This window comes from Gossypium hirsutum, chromosome D02 (assembly GCF_007990345.1).
Source record: "Gossypium hirsutum isolate 1008001.06 chromosome D02, Gossypium_hirsutum_v2.1, whole genome shotgun sequence".
Taxonomy (NCBI): domain Eukaryota; kingdom Viridiplantae; phylum Streptophyta; class Magnoliopsida; order Malvales; family Malvaceae; genus Gossypium; species Gossypium hirsutum.
Genome location: NC_053438.1, coordinates 2,024,968 through 2,044,237, shown reverse-complemented (window position 1 = coordinate 2,044,237; position 19,270 = coordinate 2,024,968). Strand labels below are relative to the sequence as shown.

The window sequence follows — 19,270 nt, the reverse complement described above, 5'->3', positions numbered from 1 at the left end:
TAGTATCTACGATCCTTTATTCCTACACTCATTTATAACTAGAAAAGAATGTTACCAAAAACTCAAAGCTTAATCTAATTAGTTCAAATCTAAGACTACAATCTCGATATATGTAAGAATGAGTTAAAATGCGTCTTTGTATGTAACCAAGTATAAAATCTTGATACAAATATATATTTGATATAAGTATATTTATTTTTTTGTTAAAAAAAGTTATATTTAAAGAGCATATCCCTAAATGTTTCTTTGGTATCAATCCAATTATTGCAATTCATTTACCACCTTTTATCATTTTTTTTATTTTTTTATTTTCAATTTCTAGAAACAAAATGCCACACAATATTCTACCCAAAAAAGCACTTGAAAATAAATAAATAAAATAAAACATTAAGTCTTAGCCTTATGCTTATCAAATCCAAAAAAAAAAAATGTTAAAAAAATTATATTCTTTTTACAGTTTAAATTCAATATTTGTGTTTGTCTCTTTTAATAATATCATCTTTACAATTTAAATTATGTATTCTTTTTGAAAGTGTAGCGTACATTAGCATTGCGTCCAATTTTTCATCCTTTTTAACATACATAAAAAAAATTAATATTTATCCCTAACTTGATAAGGAAATAGTAATTTTGTGACAAAATCATTGGATAAATAAAATGAGTTAATTTAAGTTTTAATAATGTGGCTTTATTTGGTACATAATTTTTTTTAATCATTGGATATCTATTTTTTACTTTGGTATCTAAGTTTTTTTGGTCTAACGTGGTATCTGTATTTGACAAAAGTTATATATTTTGGTACCCAAAGTCAACAACATTACTTTTTTAGTATTTAACTTGAGTTTTTGGAGTTGATTTGATAAAATTTAATTGCTAATATTATTAGATTTGAATTTGTTTAATCTTGTATTTAATTTACTAACTATAATTTGATGGCTATGATTTTTTTGAGCTTTAGGGTTGGTTTGATTAAAGTTAATTCCTAATATTATTAACTAATTATGAGCTTTTATTTAATCAACTCTAAAATCCAGATTACTTTTAAGTACGATAATGTATAACTTTTGCTTAATATAAGTATCGCGTTATAAAAAAACGCAAACACCACATTAGATAAAAAACAAATAAATAACACAATAGAAAAACAAATTGCGATTAATGTATTAGACGAATAGCAAAAATAGTGCAAATCATTTAATGAGTGTTGGATTCACAAATAAACTTCAACTAATTCATAAACAATATAATATCATAGTACATGCAAGAGTGATGATCAGTTTGATCACTAATACAACATACGTCCATTTTTACACGGTTTAAGTGGATATATATATAACATGGGTGCTTATTATTACTAGTAGAAAGGGGCAACTAATGGTAATCATCCCATGACCAAAGGTCTGAAAATGGCTGCTCTGATAGGGTGTCTAGTTGATCAGCCAACTGATGATCTTCATAAATGTTGGAGTTGGACCAGCAATAACTGTCATAATAATAATTAATGTCGGTGCTTACAGGTAATATGGGCTGCGTCAATGGCGGCTGTTCGAAAGCAAGCTCCAACTGCATGGGAGCTATGGAATTGCTTCTGCTGCTGCTGCCATCTTTAGCTTCGAAACTCGTTAATAGAGTCTTATTATTACTATGTAATGTTTTCTCCATTGGTGTCATGTCTTCTTCAACCTTTTCTTTCCCTTTGTACTTAATCTTACACAGTCTCCATTCCTACATGAAATTTCAATAAGAAAAAAAGTGAGATTTTCACCTTTGAAGTTTGAAGGGTTAATGTTTGATGTACAATTGCGTAGCCAGGTAGGGCATGTAACAACCTGATTTTTAATGGTATCGGAAACAGTAATTCGAGACCACTAAATCTAACGAGTAAGCTCGTAAATTTTAATATTTAATATTTACGAGTCAAATGTAATTTTAGAAAGATTTTTGAAGTAGTAATTTGTGTTTTATAATAATTTATTAGGTCAAGTAGTTTAGAAAATGAGGCATCGAGACCTCAATTCTATAAACCGAACCATAAATATTTTTATAAATATTTACGGAGTGTCATTAAGGTAGTAGGAAAGTTTCGTTAAAAATTTTAACGTTTCAGCAGTTAATTAATTAAAAAGGACTAAATTGAAAAAGATACAAAACTTGCTAATTAAAAGAATTAATGGTTAAATTGCTTAAATGGTAAATATGAAGGACTTAAAGAGTAAATAAGCCAAAATAAAATGACTGAGGCGGCATAAATAGTGAAAATAATAATAAAATAGACATTTAATGGCAAAATAGTAAATAAAGCAAAATTAAAACTACAAATTGAAATTTTAAGGTTTCTAGACAAATTCTTCTTCAATTCTCAGCCAAAAACAGCCATAGGAGAGCTCCTTAAGCTGGTTTTTATATTTTTGCTTCAAGTGAGTTTAATTCTTACCCTTTTCTTATAATTTTTTATGTTTTTGAGGCTTTTACAATTAGGTCCAACTAAGTCTTGCATTAGTTTTTGATTTTATTGAAAATTTTGGAAGCTAAAATTGATGAATATAGGATGTTTTAGATGAATAAATATGGATTTAGAGCTTTAATATATGATGTTTGTATAAAGTGATTTTGTTAAATGCTGATTTTAGGACTAAATTGTGAAAAGTTAAAGTATTAGGGTTAGGTATTAAATTTCTGTTTTATCAAGGGCTGTATGATAGCCTAGAATATTTAAATAAATTATTAATTGAGAAAAACTAGTTCATTTGATAGATTAACTAGTTAAGGGATTAAATTGCAAAAGTTGTAAAATTTTGGGGTAATTGTGTAAATTTGAAAAATTGAAGGGTATTAACTATGAAATGAATTGAAACTGAAATATATGTTAATGTATGAGTAATTTTATATTTTAGATCAAGAACCTGTAGATACTCGTGAAAAAAGAAAATTAACGGAATGATCACCTAATTATTCAAAATTACAAAATGATCACCTAATTATTCAAATTTTTTTTTTGGTCATGAGCAGGCTAAAGGTGGCAGCTTTTAAAATTTGTATAATAGGAACTTTAACCCTCAACATTTACACATTATGTCAATTTAGTTTTGTTCTAAAAAATCTAACCCTCAACATTTGCTCATATTGTAATTTGATTTTTTTTTGCAATTTTGATTTTCTTTATGACCTTTTCACCTAAATAAATAAATAAATAAATTTGATTGAAAATATATAAAAATGAAAACATCAAAAAAATCCAAGATAATAATTTTCATTTTTTTCTTATTCTTTTAAAATTAATCCTCAACGTCACAAAGAAAAGTAAAATTGCAAAAAAAGAGAGACCAAATTACATAATGTGTAAATGTTGAGGGATAAAGTAGCTATTATGCCAATTTTAAAAATTGCCACATTTTAGTCAACTGGTGACCAGAAAAGGCAAAATTGAACAGTCGAGTGATCACTTAAAAAAATACTAATAGTTGGACGACTACTAGTAATAGTTTACCCAGAAAAATTATCTGTCTAAAAGTAAAGTAATATAATAATGAACTTACATTTTGACCCTTCAAAATTTGTAATTCAATTTTGACCATTATGTTCTAACTTCATTCCTACTAACAATATATACCAGTGCATCAAATATAAATATGCAGGAAGATGTATTTAAATGAATAAACAAGGTAAAACTAGAACTTAATAACACACAAATGATACCATTTTCAAAAACCGAATCTCTTTTTAACCTATTAAAAGGTTTTACCATAGACAACAGAATCTTAGTTACCCAATTAATCTTTCCACCAGCTATTAAAGGCAAGGCAGAATATTTTCGGGCCCCATTAGTATCAAGTAGGATATTTGGTCTATTATTTAATGAATAAAACATATAAATTTTAAATATTTTTCAAGTGTCTAGAACATATACTAGTCGAAACATAACTAAATTTATATCATTATGATCCATGCAAGGTTTTATTTACTGTGAATAGTATTACGTAAGGTTTATGTATATATAGCTAATGCATTAGAAATATTTAATACCATTATTACTACATTTAATATATCGTTAACATTAAAAAATGTCCTTAAAATCCTCATTAACAACATAAATTTCACATAAAATTAATGGAGGAACATCATATGGCGTCCTAATATTTAACTCAACTATAAGTAATAATTTCATGTTCAATTTTAGTATCTATTTCCTATATTGAAAAAAAGGTTACTAGATATGTATTTGACTAAATAATATTTGTTGCTTAAAAAATAAGTTTAAATCTCCCATTGTTGGATATAGAAGATTAATAAGAACCGAAAATGACAGAAGTTATGGCTATTAAAACTGGCTTGAAGGTGTTTTTTTTGGCATGGGATGGAATTTGAAAGTCCCTTTTATTATTGAATCTGCTTCATGGGTTGCTTTGGAGTGGATGCTGGAAAGGAATTCGAGGTCGTGGTCTTTGTGGAATCTCTTCATTGGTTTCGGTTGTAGTATTAATCAATTGGTACGAGTTCACTTTGCATTTGTTCTCAGGCAAGGTAATGAAATGGTTGATGCTCTTGCCAAAGCAGAGGTGAGTTAGACTTGCGTTACTTAAAGCTTGGCGGTGAAATAATTTTTGATTGGTAACAAGTGTTTTTCTATTATGTTTCGCTCTTATGATTATGTATTTGCTGTTTTGAGGGGTGATGATTGAGTTTTGCCCTTCAGCTATTTGTTTGTTTGTGTAGGAGTTGATTGTTTAAGGTTGGGAGGGCTTTAGTTTCTCCGGTTATTCTAAGAGTTTTTGTATAAGAAAGAGGTTAACATTTTGCAATGTGTTTCTCTTATTAATAAATTCGGGTTACCAATTATAGCATCTACAAACCCTTTTCTTATTCCGAGGTCATTTGCTCATGTATTCCCAGAAAGGAAACTTAATCCAATTAGTTCACGTATAGTATTATAATCCAGAAAGGGAAAAAAGAAGGAGAAAGCAACGAATTAGAAGGCAGATATATAAGGAAGAAGAAGAAGAAGAAGAAAAGAACCGTATGAATTGATTGAAGGCCGTATTCATGCATTATCCAATCTGTTTTGATGGCTCCCTTTCGGTTTCCTTGGATATTATCTTTAAACCTATGAAAAGTTAAAGGTCTTTTATAACCCATCACTTCTCCATTTGGTGAAGAAACAGCCTTTAGATGACTTGTAGCCTTCCACCATCCTCTTCCCATCACTTCTCTTGAATCAGTCTCCCTTCTGCAATAGTAATATCTCTCGTTCTTGTTTAATCCTATAGTACTTTCACTCCCTGCAACAAAATTAACCACATAAATTTATATAATATATATTCAACACGTTTTCCTTATGTAATGCATATGAATGTATTTATTGGTCTGATCTGATGAGTGCATGTTCCATGAAACATGCATGACCTTATCACACGACACCTAAACTCATAGCTTTTGAGTACTAAATATTAATGTCGAAAACCCTAGTTTCAGACATGCAAAATTGATGAAGATAACATAGGAAAAACCAGAAAAAGGAGGGAAAGATGTCGGACCATGAAGCTCTTGCGGCTCGAAATCATAGATATCTTTTTGGATGATGAAATCGAAAGCCGTCATGGAAGTGTTTCCAGACACTTTCTGGCCCAAGATTTCGATGACCTCTTCGTCTGTGGGAGAAAATCTGAAGCCTGTTAGAACCATCTTCGTATCTTTTGAAACCTGTTTTTTTTTTGTTGTTGTTGTTTTTCTAAACCAAAAAGACAAATGTATCATTGAATAATACCAATCAGATCATAAAACATATCTGATATGTATGACATTGGTGTATCATTCTATATACATATATATGGAGTGAGAGAGATCAAGGAAATGGCAAAAAACTGGAAGAAGACAAATTGACTCACGATCAGAGAAGACTAATATGCCTGGATACTATTTGTGAATTAAATTATTAAAAATTGTTTTTTTTTTTACAAAAATTATTTTATTCTATATTTGTAACTACACATTTACTAAAGTTTGAATATATTTTCTCTCATCACTATTTTCTAATTATTATTATTTATTATACTCTAAAGATATATAATTTTAATATTTTTTAGGTTTAATTTTATTCGTGAAATTTAGAAAATGTTATTGTGAAATAATATATTATACAGGTTGACTCAAGTCGTCGAATTATGAGCCAAAAACAAGTTTAAATGACAAAAAAAAGAAGAAATTTTAGGCTGTATTCACATTCATTCATGAAATTTTAGGGGATGTCTTTGTCAATGCAAACCTTTCTTTTTTCCTTAAATCCACTCAAAATAGTGATAATATTAAAAACCCTACGTCAAATATACGACAAGGGCATATGGGGAGTTCAGTCATGGACAAGTTCATTTTACCCTAATTATATATATGTGCTGTCGATCCCTTACTTGTTCATTATATCTTTGAGCAGATTGGATACAAAAAAAAAAAAAAATCGAATGTCTGGACAAAACATTATTGATAAATAGATTGTAGTAAAATTATATTGTCGATAAAGCAAGAGATTACTTAACATTAATTTAATTCTTTTAATTGGATGAATAAATTAAATAATTAAACTATGTAGTCATTGTAGTTTAAATTTCATTCGAATAATTAAATAAGTTTGTACATAAAATTTAATATGGTAAAGTTATCATGATTTTAATAGAATTAGAATTGTGTTGTGTAAATTAATTAACTAGAATTAATATTTTTAATAATTAATTTTTGGAGAAAAATTTAATTATTTAGTTAATTAAATATATGAGCTCAATTTTTAATTTAAATCAAGAGGGAAGCTCAAAAAATTAGACTGATCTCATATCGGCCCAATTGGAAAAAAGTTGGATGTTGTAGCATAGGGAGTGCCCTCCCTTAGTGTGTCACTGAAATTTAGTTATCCTTCTCAGACTAAAATCTTGTTAGTTTAATTAATTAAGAATTCCGAATGAGGGAAATTCTGCAGAAACTTAGTGATATTTTATTTGAGTAATTTTCTTATTTAAATAAATTTTACTTTTCTTGAGATTGGATTCTAGATTAGGAATAATTATAATTGCAATCATCTAACAATTATAATTCGGATGTTGAAGTTGAAATTTTGGTTTCGGTTTACATAGTGGTTTTGTGCAAGGCTCTTCCCATTGGAATCTTGGTTTTTGCATGTTTTTGGTTCTTTAAATTAAAGCTCACATTCTTAATAACTATGAGTTTGAGAATAGCAAAAAAAAAAAAAAAAAATCAATTGATTGAAAACATAAAACACTCAAACTTCAGTTCGGGTTGATCGAAAAGTCCAAACACCTACCTAGACACCCTTTGCAGCAAAGACATCTCCTTGCAATCTCGATGGGTTAGTTTTGTCAGGTGTTGTTAAGTGTTGTCACTTTATGTGAATTTTAGATCGATGGATCAATTTTCTATTAATTTAATTATACACTTATAATTTTATTATAATTAAAAAAAACTACTGATTCACTCCATTTCGTTGAATTAATCATTAATTTCGTATAAGCCTTTAGTTAATTTGTTCATCATTAAGTCATACCTCTCAAATTGTCTAATTAATTGGTTAGAGGACTTTTCTGCTTAATTTTACATTGTTGCTGTACTTAATTTCATTTGTGGGGTGCAAAAAGATTATTTTGCTACTTCTTACTAAACTTTATTTTAATATTTTAATAATTAAAGGTAATTTATGAGTAAATAGTTTGTGCCTGTTCATCAAAGACACTTCCAAAAAGTTACATTTGTCTTCCACTAATACGTCACCACCTAAATAAAAACTAAACATCTCATTCACATGAGGAAACTACCAAGCACTTTAATTTGACTTCAACTAGAAGTGATCATGGGCCGGGCCAGGCCCCAAAAAAAATTGGCCCGTGTCCTAGGCTCGGGCCCGACCCGACCCGACCCGAAATATGGGCCTGTAATTTTGTTCAGGCCCGGCCCGAGAAAAAATTCCTAAGCCCGAGTTTGGCCCGGCCCATTTTTTTAATAAACACCAAAAATTTATTTTAAAAATAAAAAATAAAAAAAAGTATTTTAAAATATTTTAAAATTAAAAACTTTTAAAAAAATAAATTTATTATATATTCGAGCGGGCCTGGGCCAAAAAGTGGTGCCCGAGGCTTGACCAGTTTTCTAAACAGGTCTCGTTTTTTGTCTAAACTTATATTTCGGGCCTATATTTTTATCCGAACCCTTCCATATTTTGGGCGGGCTGTCAGGTTGGGCCAGGCCGCCCGGCCCATGATCACCTCTAACTTCAACTAATCTATATATTATATTACAAGTGTTCAAATCAGATTGAATCAAGCTCAAAATTGTTACAGTTACGGTTTAATTTATTTTTAAATGAATGAATATATATTTTATTTAAAACTAACCAATTGGGTCGATTTCAGTTCGCAGTTATTCACTGACAAGGTAATGGTATGACGGATGTTTTGGCAAAAGTATATCGAGAATTTGAGTGGAGGATTTTTGTCTTCGGTAGTTGTTGTAATCTTGTTGTCCTTGAAAGAGGTTGGTGGCTCCAACATTTTTCTCGGTTTACATTATTTTATCTCGACTGAGCAATTTTTTTTTTACAAAAGTTCTCATATGTAAAATAAACCTTCAAGCTTGAATATATCTAGTTTATATTATATGTAAAACTTTACGTTCAATAAAAATAAATTTTTTTAATTTTTATATTTATCCATACCATCTATAGTTTTTTTAAAAATTATATAATATTTTTAGAACATTATAGTTTTTTTTCCTGTTTGATGTACTTTTTTCTAGTTATGTGATTGCCTTTTGTTTTAATACTTAATTATGATTAGGGTATGGTAATTAAATAGAATTAATGGTACTTAAATTTCAAAGAGATTTAAAAATCAAATTCGATGGTTCTGACAAATCTTAGTTCTATTATTATATATTTTAAAATATTAACACGTCAATAATATGTATATATCACACATTAATAAATTTATATTATATTCATATTAATTTTTTATATCGTATCATATTTAAATTATTTTTGTCGTGTCGTAATATGAGTCAAAATAATCTACGTATACATAATCCTATGTGGATATTATGCCCCAAATTAACAGACAATATGTCTTGTAAGGACAAGACCAAGTCCCCCCCCATACACGGTTTTGGTCTTTGAAAAATGATTTCCTTAACCTTATCATATCAGCAAGCCACCATGTTTTTTCGTTTTCTTTGGATTCTTCTGATTTCAGATTCAGAATATTTCACCAAGAAATAAATCTACATTTAACAAATTTGATTAAAAAAATAAGTAATTAGTACTGTTGAGTGTCGTTCTCTATGTCACTTACATGGTGGTATTTGCCTCTTTATTATTTATTGATTTGGCATACTAAGTAGGTTTCATGCACATCAACATGTATTCTATTTTAGACTTAACATATGTTTATATAGTTTTATGAGTGACCTCGTAAGAGAATATAGATACTTAGTATGTGAGCTTAGTCTACGAGGTTGATGCGCGAACTCAATGAAAACTGGCCCATCTAACCTGAACCTATTTGGATCTTTTCTAGCTTTGCCCTTCCATAGGCCTATGCTTTTTTTTTTTTAAATATCACGTAAAAGATGTTCATCAATCTTTCATTTTGCCAATAAAGTTTGAGTTCAACAGAAAATTTGAGATGTTAGGCAATGCATGCATAGCAATGCATGCATAAATGGGGACAACCTAAACAAATGTTAGGCAATGCAACCCTAAATCAGAAGCTTACTTCAAAAGTAAAATTTGTATCTCAAAGTTACACCAATGGTGATTTTTTCCATGTCTTTTGCCAGTTGTTAGGGTTTTATACGACATACATCATTGCATTCGACAGTGAATTTATTAAATGCCAATATATAATCTTATGAAAAAGATTTACTAAAATCTAAAATAGATTCTGAAAAATCAAGTAGTATCTTCAATAAATCTAAACATTTTGACCGTTTAAGACAGATACGTGTGAAAACTGAGATATGGTTAATTAACGTACGGTAATGATGTTTTGGTCCATGTATGGACCACTATGTTTGGACCACTTCTTATGTTATTAATGTTGTAAGGTCAAGTTCAAAGATTTTATGCAACATTAGATTGGTCGAGATCTCTTCCAAAATTTGGTGATCTCAATTCAAATCATGAATTTTATTCTTGATGATATATGCCAATATTTTTGCTTACTTTCATGATTTAAATTATCTACTCCTTTGACTTAGAAAGGCCTAAATATGTGAATGGAGGACTTGATTGAAATAATGTAATTAGGCAATTGATAAAAAAAAAGATTATATATTTACAAGACGTGATCTTTGTTATATATATTTAAAAAGTTTTGTTATTGATATTTTAAAAATTGTTGATTTATTAAACCACTCTTTCTCTTTTACTATTCTAAAAACACTGTATGTGTACTCATTAATGGAATATCGATTTATGGTAAGGTTGAAGTTTGAGACTTTTGGGATCCGATATCCCACTCTGTGCAAAACATATTTGAATTTTCAATTAAGTGTAGACTTGTTAGGGGTAAGTTCTTTAGTTGATTTACTGTAATTTGATATTTCAAATTAGGATCTCTCAGATACTTGATGAGTTTGTTTTCAAGCAATTTATGAGTTTTTAAATTTTTTTTTTGTTTATTTTTAGTTTTTAGTGTTAATGATAGTTTTTCTTTTGTTTTAATCCTTTTGAGATCCAAATTGACAAAATTATGCTATTGAGAGTCTAATGGTTAATTTGAGTTTGTGTAGGGAGACGACAATGGCCAAACCTCGAGGAAAACATCAACTGTTGTTGGTGTTGCGACATTGATACATGTGTATCATGACATTGACCCTCTATCACTTCATGAGAGAAAAACTTTAATGAAAAGCTAACCAAAAGCTGTCTAGCAAGGATGTTGCACCACTAGGTGTGCTATGTCGTGACATTGAGCCCCAATGTCTTGACTACAAGCCTCCAATATTGCATGATACATGCTCGAATGGGGTGAAATTTATTAGATTCTAATAATCAAAACTGCCAATTTTTAGGTTTGGGAAATCAGTAGATTTGCGACAACTTTTTGAACGGGATCCTGACATTTTTGGATCGATTTTGAGTTCGGGAGCTCAAGTTATGACCATTTTAGTGAAGACTACGCGAATAGAATTTTTGAACGGGATTATGACGAGAATTACGAATTTTGGGCTTTTAATTCGAGTTTAAATCATATTGGGTTCAGGTTTTAGACTTAATTTTTATTATATATGAGCCCAATATTATATTTTTCAGATCCTATTACTTTGTTATTATTTTATTCTGAATTTTTGATAATTATTAAGTATTTTAAGTTATTTAGGAGTTTTATGTTAATAAGAAAATTTAGTTTAAAACTACTTCTTGTTTAGATTAAATTAGAGTTCTAGTATACTTAAGAGTTTTATTTAGATTTATTTAGCTAGCCTATATATAGGCCTTTGCATTGTACACAATTTATTAAATTCATTATTATTCTATTTCTCTTTTGAGTTAATAAATTCTTTCTGGGTTTCTTTTTTTAATAATTTCTCTTGAGTTTCTTTTAGAATAGTTTTAACAATCTTTTTAGATTGTGGGGATCATCTTCAAACTTTTTCTTGCCAAGGTTTCTATCTTGGAGGGGAAATTAGAGCCGCTTGAAAGGGGTTGTGGATTCTTCGTGTTTCCAAGGCTTCTTAGGACTTCTACACGCCATGTTCTATCTTTCCATTTATCTTCTTTATTCGCTTCATTAATCTTTGATTTATTATTTTATTTTAGTTATTTATTTTAAATTTTTTTATCTGACTTGAATTCAATTTTGTTTCAGGTTGTGTCAAAATTCAAATTTCTTTCCGAAAGTCTAGATCCCTAAGTCAAATCAGTGACTTTGACAAACTTTACGATCCGCTTTTGCGTTCATCCTTCTCATCCTTTATCATTGCAACTCCAAGCTGATGGTTGGAGTGAAGAAGTCTAGGGTCACTTTTGAGGATGTCGCAACACTAACCAGGCTATGTCATGACACCAAGAACCCTCAAGCCAAGATCGTGCCTACTATCGAGGATGTCGCAACATTGAAACTTGGGTGTCACGAAGTCTGACGAGGTGAAAAATACTATAGGGGTAATTTTGCATCCAACATCAACTCAAGTCAACTTATGCACTCCAAGGGAATTTTTATCAAATGTTAGGGTTGAAAAATTAGATGTATTAAAGGAATCCTTATGCCAAACATAAATGAGCCTCTTTTATCATCTTTTTAGTTCTCTCTTTTATTATTTTCACCATTGGTAGGTTTTCCTTTCTTAGCTTAGTTAGTTAGTAATGGTTAGTTTCTTCATTTTTACTGTAACTGGACTTTCTTACAATTAGATACAAATTTTCTCTTGTTATTTTGATTTCTCTTTAAAGTACCCAATAAATTTTCTCTTTGTGTACTTTCAAAGTATAAAAATATCATATTAGGGTTACATTTTCATCACCTTTCTTGCTGCTATCATCTTCAACAAAGACTCCATCAAGAGTCACTAAGAACTTCTCAACTTTGCCCTTTTTTTATGTTTTCTTTGATGGATCATTTAAGCATAAAATTGGTTGATATTTGTATGTTGATGATGAATAGGCTTTAAATCTTAGATTGTTCATTAATTGAAATGTTGTGTGATTAATTTTTGGGTCAGGGACTAAATTGTACAAATTGAACTAAATCGAATAGACTTTAAAACCTAGAGCTGACGCCTCTAGATGAACATTTAGATAGTTGAGGCTGAAAGAAGAATTTATTTCAAACCAATTTTATTGTGCCGATTCAGTTTACTGAGGTTGAAAGATAAACTAGACTAAATCGTCCAATTGGGTAAAATAATGACTGAAAGGTAAAATTGGACCAACTAGGAGTTTCAGCAATTTAGATCCCTAATTCAAGAATTAACTAGCAACGTGGATATCAATTGACCACCTTAGCTCATTGAATTGATATTTGTGCACTTTTTTCTATTATTCAATTTAGTTATCCAATGCGCAGTTTAGTGTATTTAACCTTTAATGATGACCTTCTGTAATATAATACTTAGTGATTAGCTAGCTAGACTTCTTCATTGCATGCATTATAACTTTCATTCACCTTATCGCTTGATCTCTCTTGGGTTCAACCCTTGGAATGCTCTAAGTGTTTTATTGTAACATTTACGAATATTACAACTGACCTATCACACTTGCAGTCAAGCCACTTTAATTTTTTATATTTTATGTTGATTCTCTACTCGACGTTCATATGTTGTGGCACAGTCAAGTTGTTGGCACCATTGTAGGGAGATGTGTGTGTGATGAGTTGTATTGTTATGATTTTTGCATACTTTGCTAGGAAGATAATTAGTGAAAGCTAGGTTTATAGATTCGAAGTTTCATTTTATTTTAATGTTTTCCTTTTTTTTATTGTTGATAATTGATTGATAGTCATATTTAATAATATCTATAGGTGGCCAGCAATTTGTGATGATGCAAATGGTATTTCAATGTCTAGCTTGAGGCATGATGGCAACTATGAGAAATAAGGATAATCTGTATTCCTTGTATTCTTATCAAGATGGGGGTATATATTGTGAAGAGTCCAGTGAAGATAATTATTTAACCACTCTAGTTAGTATAGTTGAGGATGGTATGTCTATATGTCACGACACTACGAAAGCCATGCAAAATCAATTGAAGTTACTGTTAGAAGTTGTCCGACATCAAGATAGGGAGCATGTTTTGGTGGAAGAGTGTGTAGAGCCAGATAATTCTGAACTTGAGAAGGAGGTCCCCTATACAATTGTTGAACATGAAGACTTGAAGGTTGGTTTCCAATAACAGATAGACACTGGAGAATTGAGTGAAGTGTTGGGTGTTATTGATGTAACAGCCCGATTTAGGGCCTAGTCGGAACAGTGGTTTCGGGACCACAAATTTGACGAGGAAAAATTTTATTATCATTATATTTTTATGGTCTAAAATTTCACGGAAAGATTACGTGAAAATTTCATTCTAAAATTTTGACGTTTGGGCACTCAATTTAGTCAAAAGGACTAAATTGTAAAAAGTGCAAAAGTTGAATTCTATATGTTAGAGGTGTCCAATTGTTATGAAATTTTAAATTGGAGGTCCTTATATGGAAATTAGACCATTGGTTAAGTTGGTAGACAAAAATGGACATGGTTAGGCATGTTTCCAAAGATTTTCATTAAGGGCATTTTGGTCATTTAGTTATTAAAATGAATTAAAAACAAAATTAACAGCCAATTTTTGTCCATCTTCAAGCTAAGGCCGAATTTTACAAGGGGGAAAGCCATATTTAGGGTTTTCAAGCTTTCAAGCCTTATAGTAAGTGCATCCAAGCCCCATTTTTAATATTTTTTTACGTTTTTGGAGTCCTCGTAGTTCGGTTTAGCTTATTCTACCATTAATTCATGTTAGGGTTCATATTTGGAAAAATACCCATAGGTGAAATGTGTTTATTTTGATGTTTTATGGTAGAATATGAAGTTTGAAATTATGTTAAACAACTTTTGCTAGTTGAATTTAAGTGAAACCGAGTAAAATAACATAATCGGTAAAAATACCTAATGTTCATAAGTAAGTGTTAGAGTGGAATTTAATGTTACCATAGAAGGGAAAAATGTTTAGCATGTCATAAAACATAAGAATAAGAGATGAAGTTTAATTTCCGAGCTTTGGGAAAAAAGTGGAAATATGCAAAAGTTTAGGGGTAAAATTATAATTTTACCAAAAATTGAGTCGAGGGCTGTTTTGGATAAATGTGTATATTAAACAAGCTAAATTTAATATTATAGATCAAGAAGAACGTGGAATCAATCTCAATCGGGGAAAGGAAAAGATTTCGGATTAAATTGCAAAATCACTACATTTTGCACCGAGGTAAGTTGTATGTAAATAATACATCGTTTACAATTATTTTAAATATTTTTTTATAATATATGAGAAATGGTTGAATATGAAATAGTTATTTAACAATTAGAAATTTAGTATTGATAGTTGAATTGAATAAAATTAGCTTGAATTGTGGATATATGATTGTCGAGTAAAAATTGAAGTAGTTCGAATCGAATTATTAAATTTGTTATGGTATTGGACTGAAATATTGGAAATTGTGATTTGATTTTGGATAAATTGTAAAATATTGAAAAGTGAGAATCCCTGTTGGACCGTCAGAATAGGAAAGGCTTGAATAAAGTACCTATGAACACGTGTGTAGTACTAACTGCAGGCTACTACGTGTATCGATAGATAATGGTCACATGTGTAGTACTATGTGCAGGCTACTATGTGTAAAGAATGGCCTTGGCCACGTGTGTAGTACTATGTGAAGGCTACTACGTGAACCGGAAAACTTGATCACGTGTGTAGTACTATGTGTAGGCTACTAAGTGTATCGGATGACAATGGTCACATGGGTGGTACTATGTGCAGACCACCGAATATTCGTTATTATTCCGACATGTTTAACGGGATTTGAGTAATTGCAAACAAATATGAATATGTGATTGAAATGTGATAAATTGCAAAGGAGTAACTGGAGTGATAAAGTCTCGTACTGTGCCTACAAATTAAATTGTTATTGAATGTTGAATAAATTGTTATAGTGTTATATGAATGAGTGAATTTGAAACAGAACAGATTTGGACAGTGACAGTGACGTTAGTTTGAAAAATCACCAAAAATTATAGGAATTGAGTTAGTGATTGAATGAGATATGGAATTAAATATTAATGAGTCTATTTTCATATAAAAGAGAAAGAATAGACAAAAGAGTTATATATTCTGAGATATTGGAATTTTAGTGAGACAGGGTCAAAATGATTTCGAAATCCCCTGTTCTGACTTTGAAAAATCACTAAATATTGTACAAAAATAATTATGGTTTTTAATTTACATGCTTAAATTTATAAATGAGTCTATTTTCAATAGAAATAAACAGGAAAATCATTTGAATTCTTTACAAAGAGATAACTAATTTTTAGTGAAGAGGGATCAGAGCTGTCGAGCAGTGAAACATGGGAAACTTTAAAGAATAAACTATACTAATTGGCTAAACCAAAAATTCTAAAAATTTTATGGTAAGAAGATATATGAGTCTGGTTTCAGGAAAATTTATGGATCTTAATTTAGAGTTCTGTAACTCCGGATAAAAATAATTTAGTGACTATGATGCGAATAAACAGCTTGCTGGAACTTGAATAAAGAATGAATTTATGTGTGATTATGATTATATTATCTATGGAAATATGCTAGAAACTTGTTTATTAATTACATACTTACTTACTAAGCTATATGATTATCCCTTTCTCTTTTCCCTTGTTTTATAGTGTTACCAAGCCAGCTCGAAAATCGGAGGTTGTCAAAGATCCAGTTACACTATCAACTTCATTTTGGGTATTTTAGTCAAAAATATTATTTTGGAATTATGGCATGTATAGAGGACTTGGTCATTTTGTTATGTGTCATAAATTGTTCTGTATATGCTATATAATAGTTTATTTTGTATAAGTCATCGATATGGACTAATATGGATTAAATTCCACGTGTATGAAATTTTAATGTTGTGTTGATAAATTTTAATGCAAGTATGTAAATGTTTAAATACTAAAAGGGAATTTAAAATAAAATATAAAAAAATTAATTTTTTTAAAGTTCTGTAACGCCTCGTACTTGGTCTGGGCGTCTGACATGGGTAAGGGGGTGTTACAATTGATGAAGCCTCTGATTCTATAGACATAAAGGTAGAGATAAGAGTAGAAGTAGTTTCCCTTGGGTTCGATTGTTGGAATACTCGGGTATTTCATTGTAACACTACAAATATTACAATTAACCTCTCACACTTGCAGTAAAATCGCTTTATTATAATTGTTATAGTGTTGATTCTCAATCCTGGTGTACGCATGCTGGGGTGCAATCAACTTTCGACTAAAAAATACAGGACTAACAACATATTTTTAACCTTACTTCAATCAAATATTTTACAATAAATATTGATTCAATGAATCTGTTTCTTGCACTCACATCTTTAACTTTTTCTAAGTCACAAGAGTTGATAATTTAAATAATAAAAGTAAACAAAAATATATTTGCATATATAAGATTCATCATTTGAATTTTGAAACAAAATATCACCAAAATTTGGAAGAGATCATCAAGAATCTAATGTTCCATAAAGTCTTTGAACTTTAGAAAAAAAAGGAACATAACTTGACCTTACAACATTATAACATTAAATGTGGTCCAAACTATGACCATAACATCATTACCTTAGCTTGAAAAAAAAACCCCCCAAATCTCCAAATGGCATGATCAATTGGGAATGATTTATTTTGGATCTCTAATGGACAACACCTACACATTTGGTTAACGAACACAAATTGTCCTAAGGGACTTGTGACAATTATTGTCATGCTTGATAATACACATTTCAATTTTCTTGATTTCATAAAGCTAGAATTAACATATGGATACATAGAACCAAGGTCAATTAAAGCATGAACGGGTGCAAAATATACAAAAAATATACCTGCTACAACATTGGTAGCATCACCCTCATCTTTGATTTGAACTTTAGGGAAAAAAGGAACATAACTTGACTTTACAACATTATAACAACATAAAATGTGGTCCAGAGAATGACCATAACATTATTACCTTAGCTTGAAAAAAAAAACAATACAAAAACCCAAATCTCCAAATGACATGTGTTGACACCATTTTTTGGATGAAAACGGGGTCGACTTGGATTTTGAAAAAAAGAATGAAAACGGGAGTCGCCACCAATCTTTTTTGATGAGGTGTGATCGGGTCACCTTTAAAAGCAGCTGTTTTTAATAAACAATTTAATTTTATTAAAACAATGAGTTTGGTCTACGAAATTTAGAAAAATGAGTTCAGGAGTCGGTTACGCACGAGGAAGGATTAGCACCCTCGATACGCCCAAAATTGGTACCTAGTTGATTACTTAATGTCTTGATGTCGAAAATAAAAACTCGAAAAGAATTTAAAAATACGATCCTTAAAAGAAACTCTGATAACGTGAATTGAAATATAAGATTCTCTTGTTCTTAAGGAATATCACATCCAGCACGTTAGGACCCGATACTCTAAACCATCGAACCAAGATCACCTTATAGTTTAATGAAACCATACTTTGAAGCTTTAAGAGGATATTTGGCTATTTAGTCAAACGAGAAATCGAAACCCAGCACGTTAGGGCACGTTTTCTCGAGTTTCCAAACGCGAAATATTGCCTTATTTAGAAACTTTTGCTTTGGAATAATAGCGAATCTGATATTTAAACAACGTTGATTATTTGTTTTAAAAAAAACGATTTATTGGATAAATGCACCGAGGCTTGATTCGTGAGGCGATGATATGAAAAAAGATAACAATGAGCATGAAACAAATATACATGGATTTATCAAGTAAACAAATTAAAATAAACATCACGACAATACATCATTTAAATAATAACATCGACAAATAACCAATGAATTTAATCATATATAACAATCTTTAAAAATAAGGAAGATATAAAGTAAATTAAAACAAATAAAAATGTAAACAAACTTTAGAATGATAATAAATGAATTTAAAATAAATAATGTAGAAAAGAATTTTAAAATCCGTAACACACGAGGCAAATTAAAAAGATGATATATATGAATAATTTCTGTCCTTCAAATATATATATATATATGCAAAAGTGTAAAAAAAACCATATGCAAACAAACCTAAAATAAATAATAATAGAATCATTTAAATAAATAAAAAGGATTTAAAATGGATGATAAATAACACGACTTAAGGTAGTTACGGTAAAAATAATTTCAAATGAATGATGTATAAAAGAAAAAAGAATATATATATACATATATATACATATATATATAAATAAATGGCTTAAAATAAGTATTACAAAAAAATAAAAGAAAATTTAAAATGAATAACCTACAGAATAGCTTGAATTAAAAGTTATATGTTACAGGCCATTTTGCCCGGGCCCAAACCCACCTAAACCTAAACTCAAAACCAATTATAAACTAGACAAGCCTAGACCTGGCCCAATTAACCCAAACCCAATTACAACCAGCAGGCCCAACACCAATTTACCTAACCCTAGCCCATTTGCAAAAAAGAAAAAAAGAGAAACAGCAGCAACCCTAGGTGCGCCGCACCTAGGGCTTTCGTCCACCTGCTCTG

At 30.0% G+C, this 19,270-nt stretch overlaps 1 protein-coding gene across 1 annotated transcript; it reads right to left on the bottom strand.

Moving 5' to 3' along the window:
• Positions 1-1,130: 1,130 nt before the first annotated feature.
• Positions 1,131-5,769, bottom strand: LOC107934845 (putative NAC domain-containing protein 94). The gene is made up of 3 exons (XM_016867354.2): positions 5,532-5,769; positions 5,014-5,276; positions 1,131-1,725 (listed from the first exon to the last, which is right to left on the bottom strand). Exons 1-3 carry the CDS (start codon positions 5,749-5,751, stop codon positions 1,372-1,374), a joined length of 837 nt encoding a protein of 278 aa, XP_016722843.1. The 5' UTR covers positions 5,752-5,769; the 3' UTR covers positions 1,131-1,371.
• Positions 5,770-19,270: the final 13,501 nt, after the last annotated feature.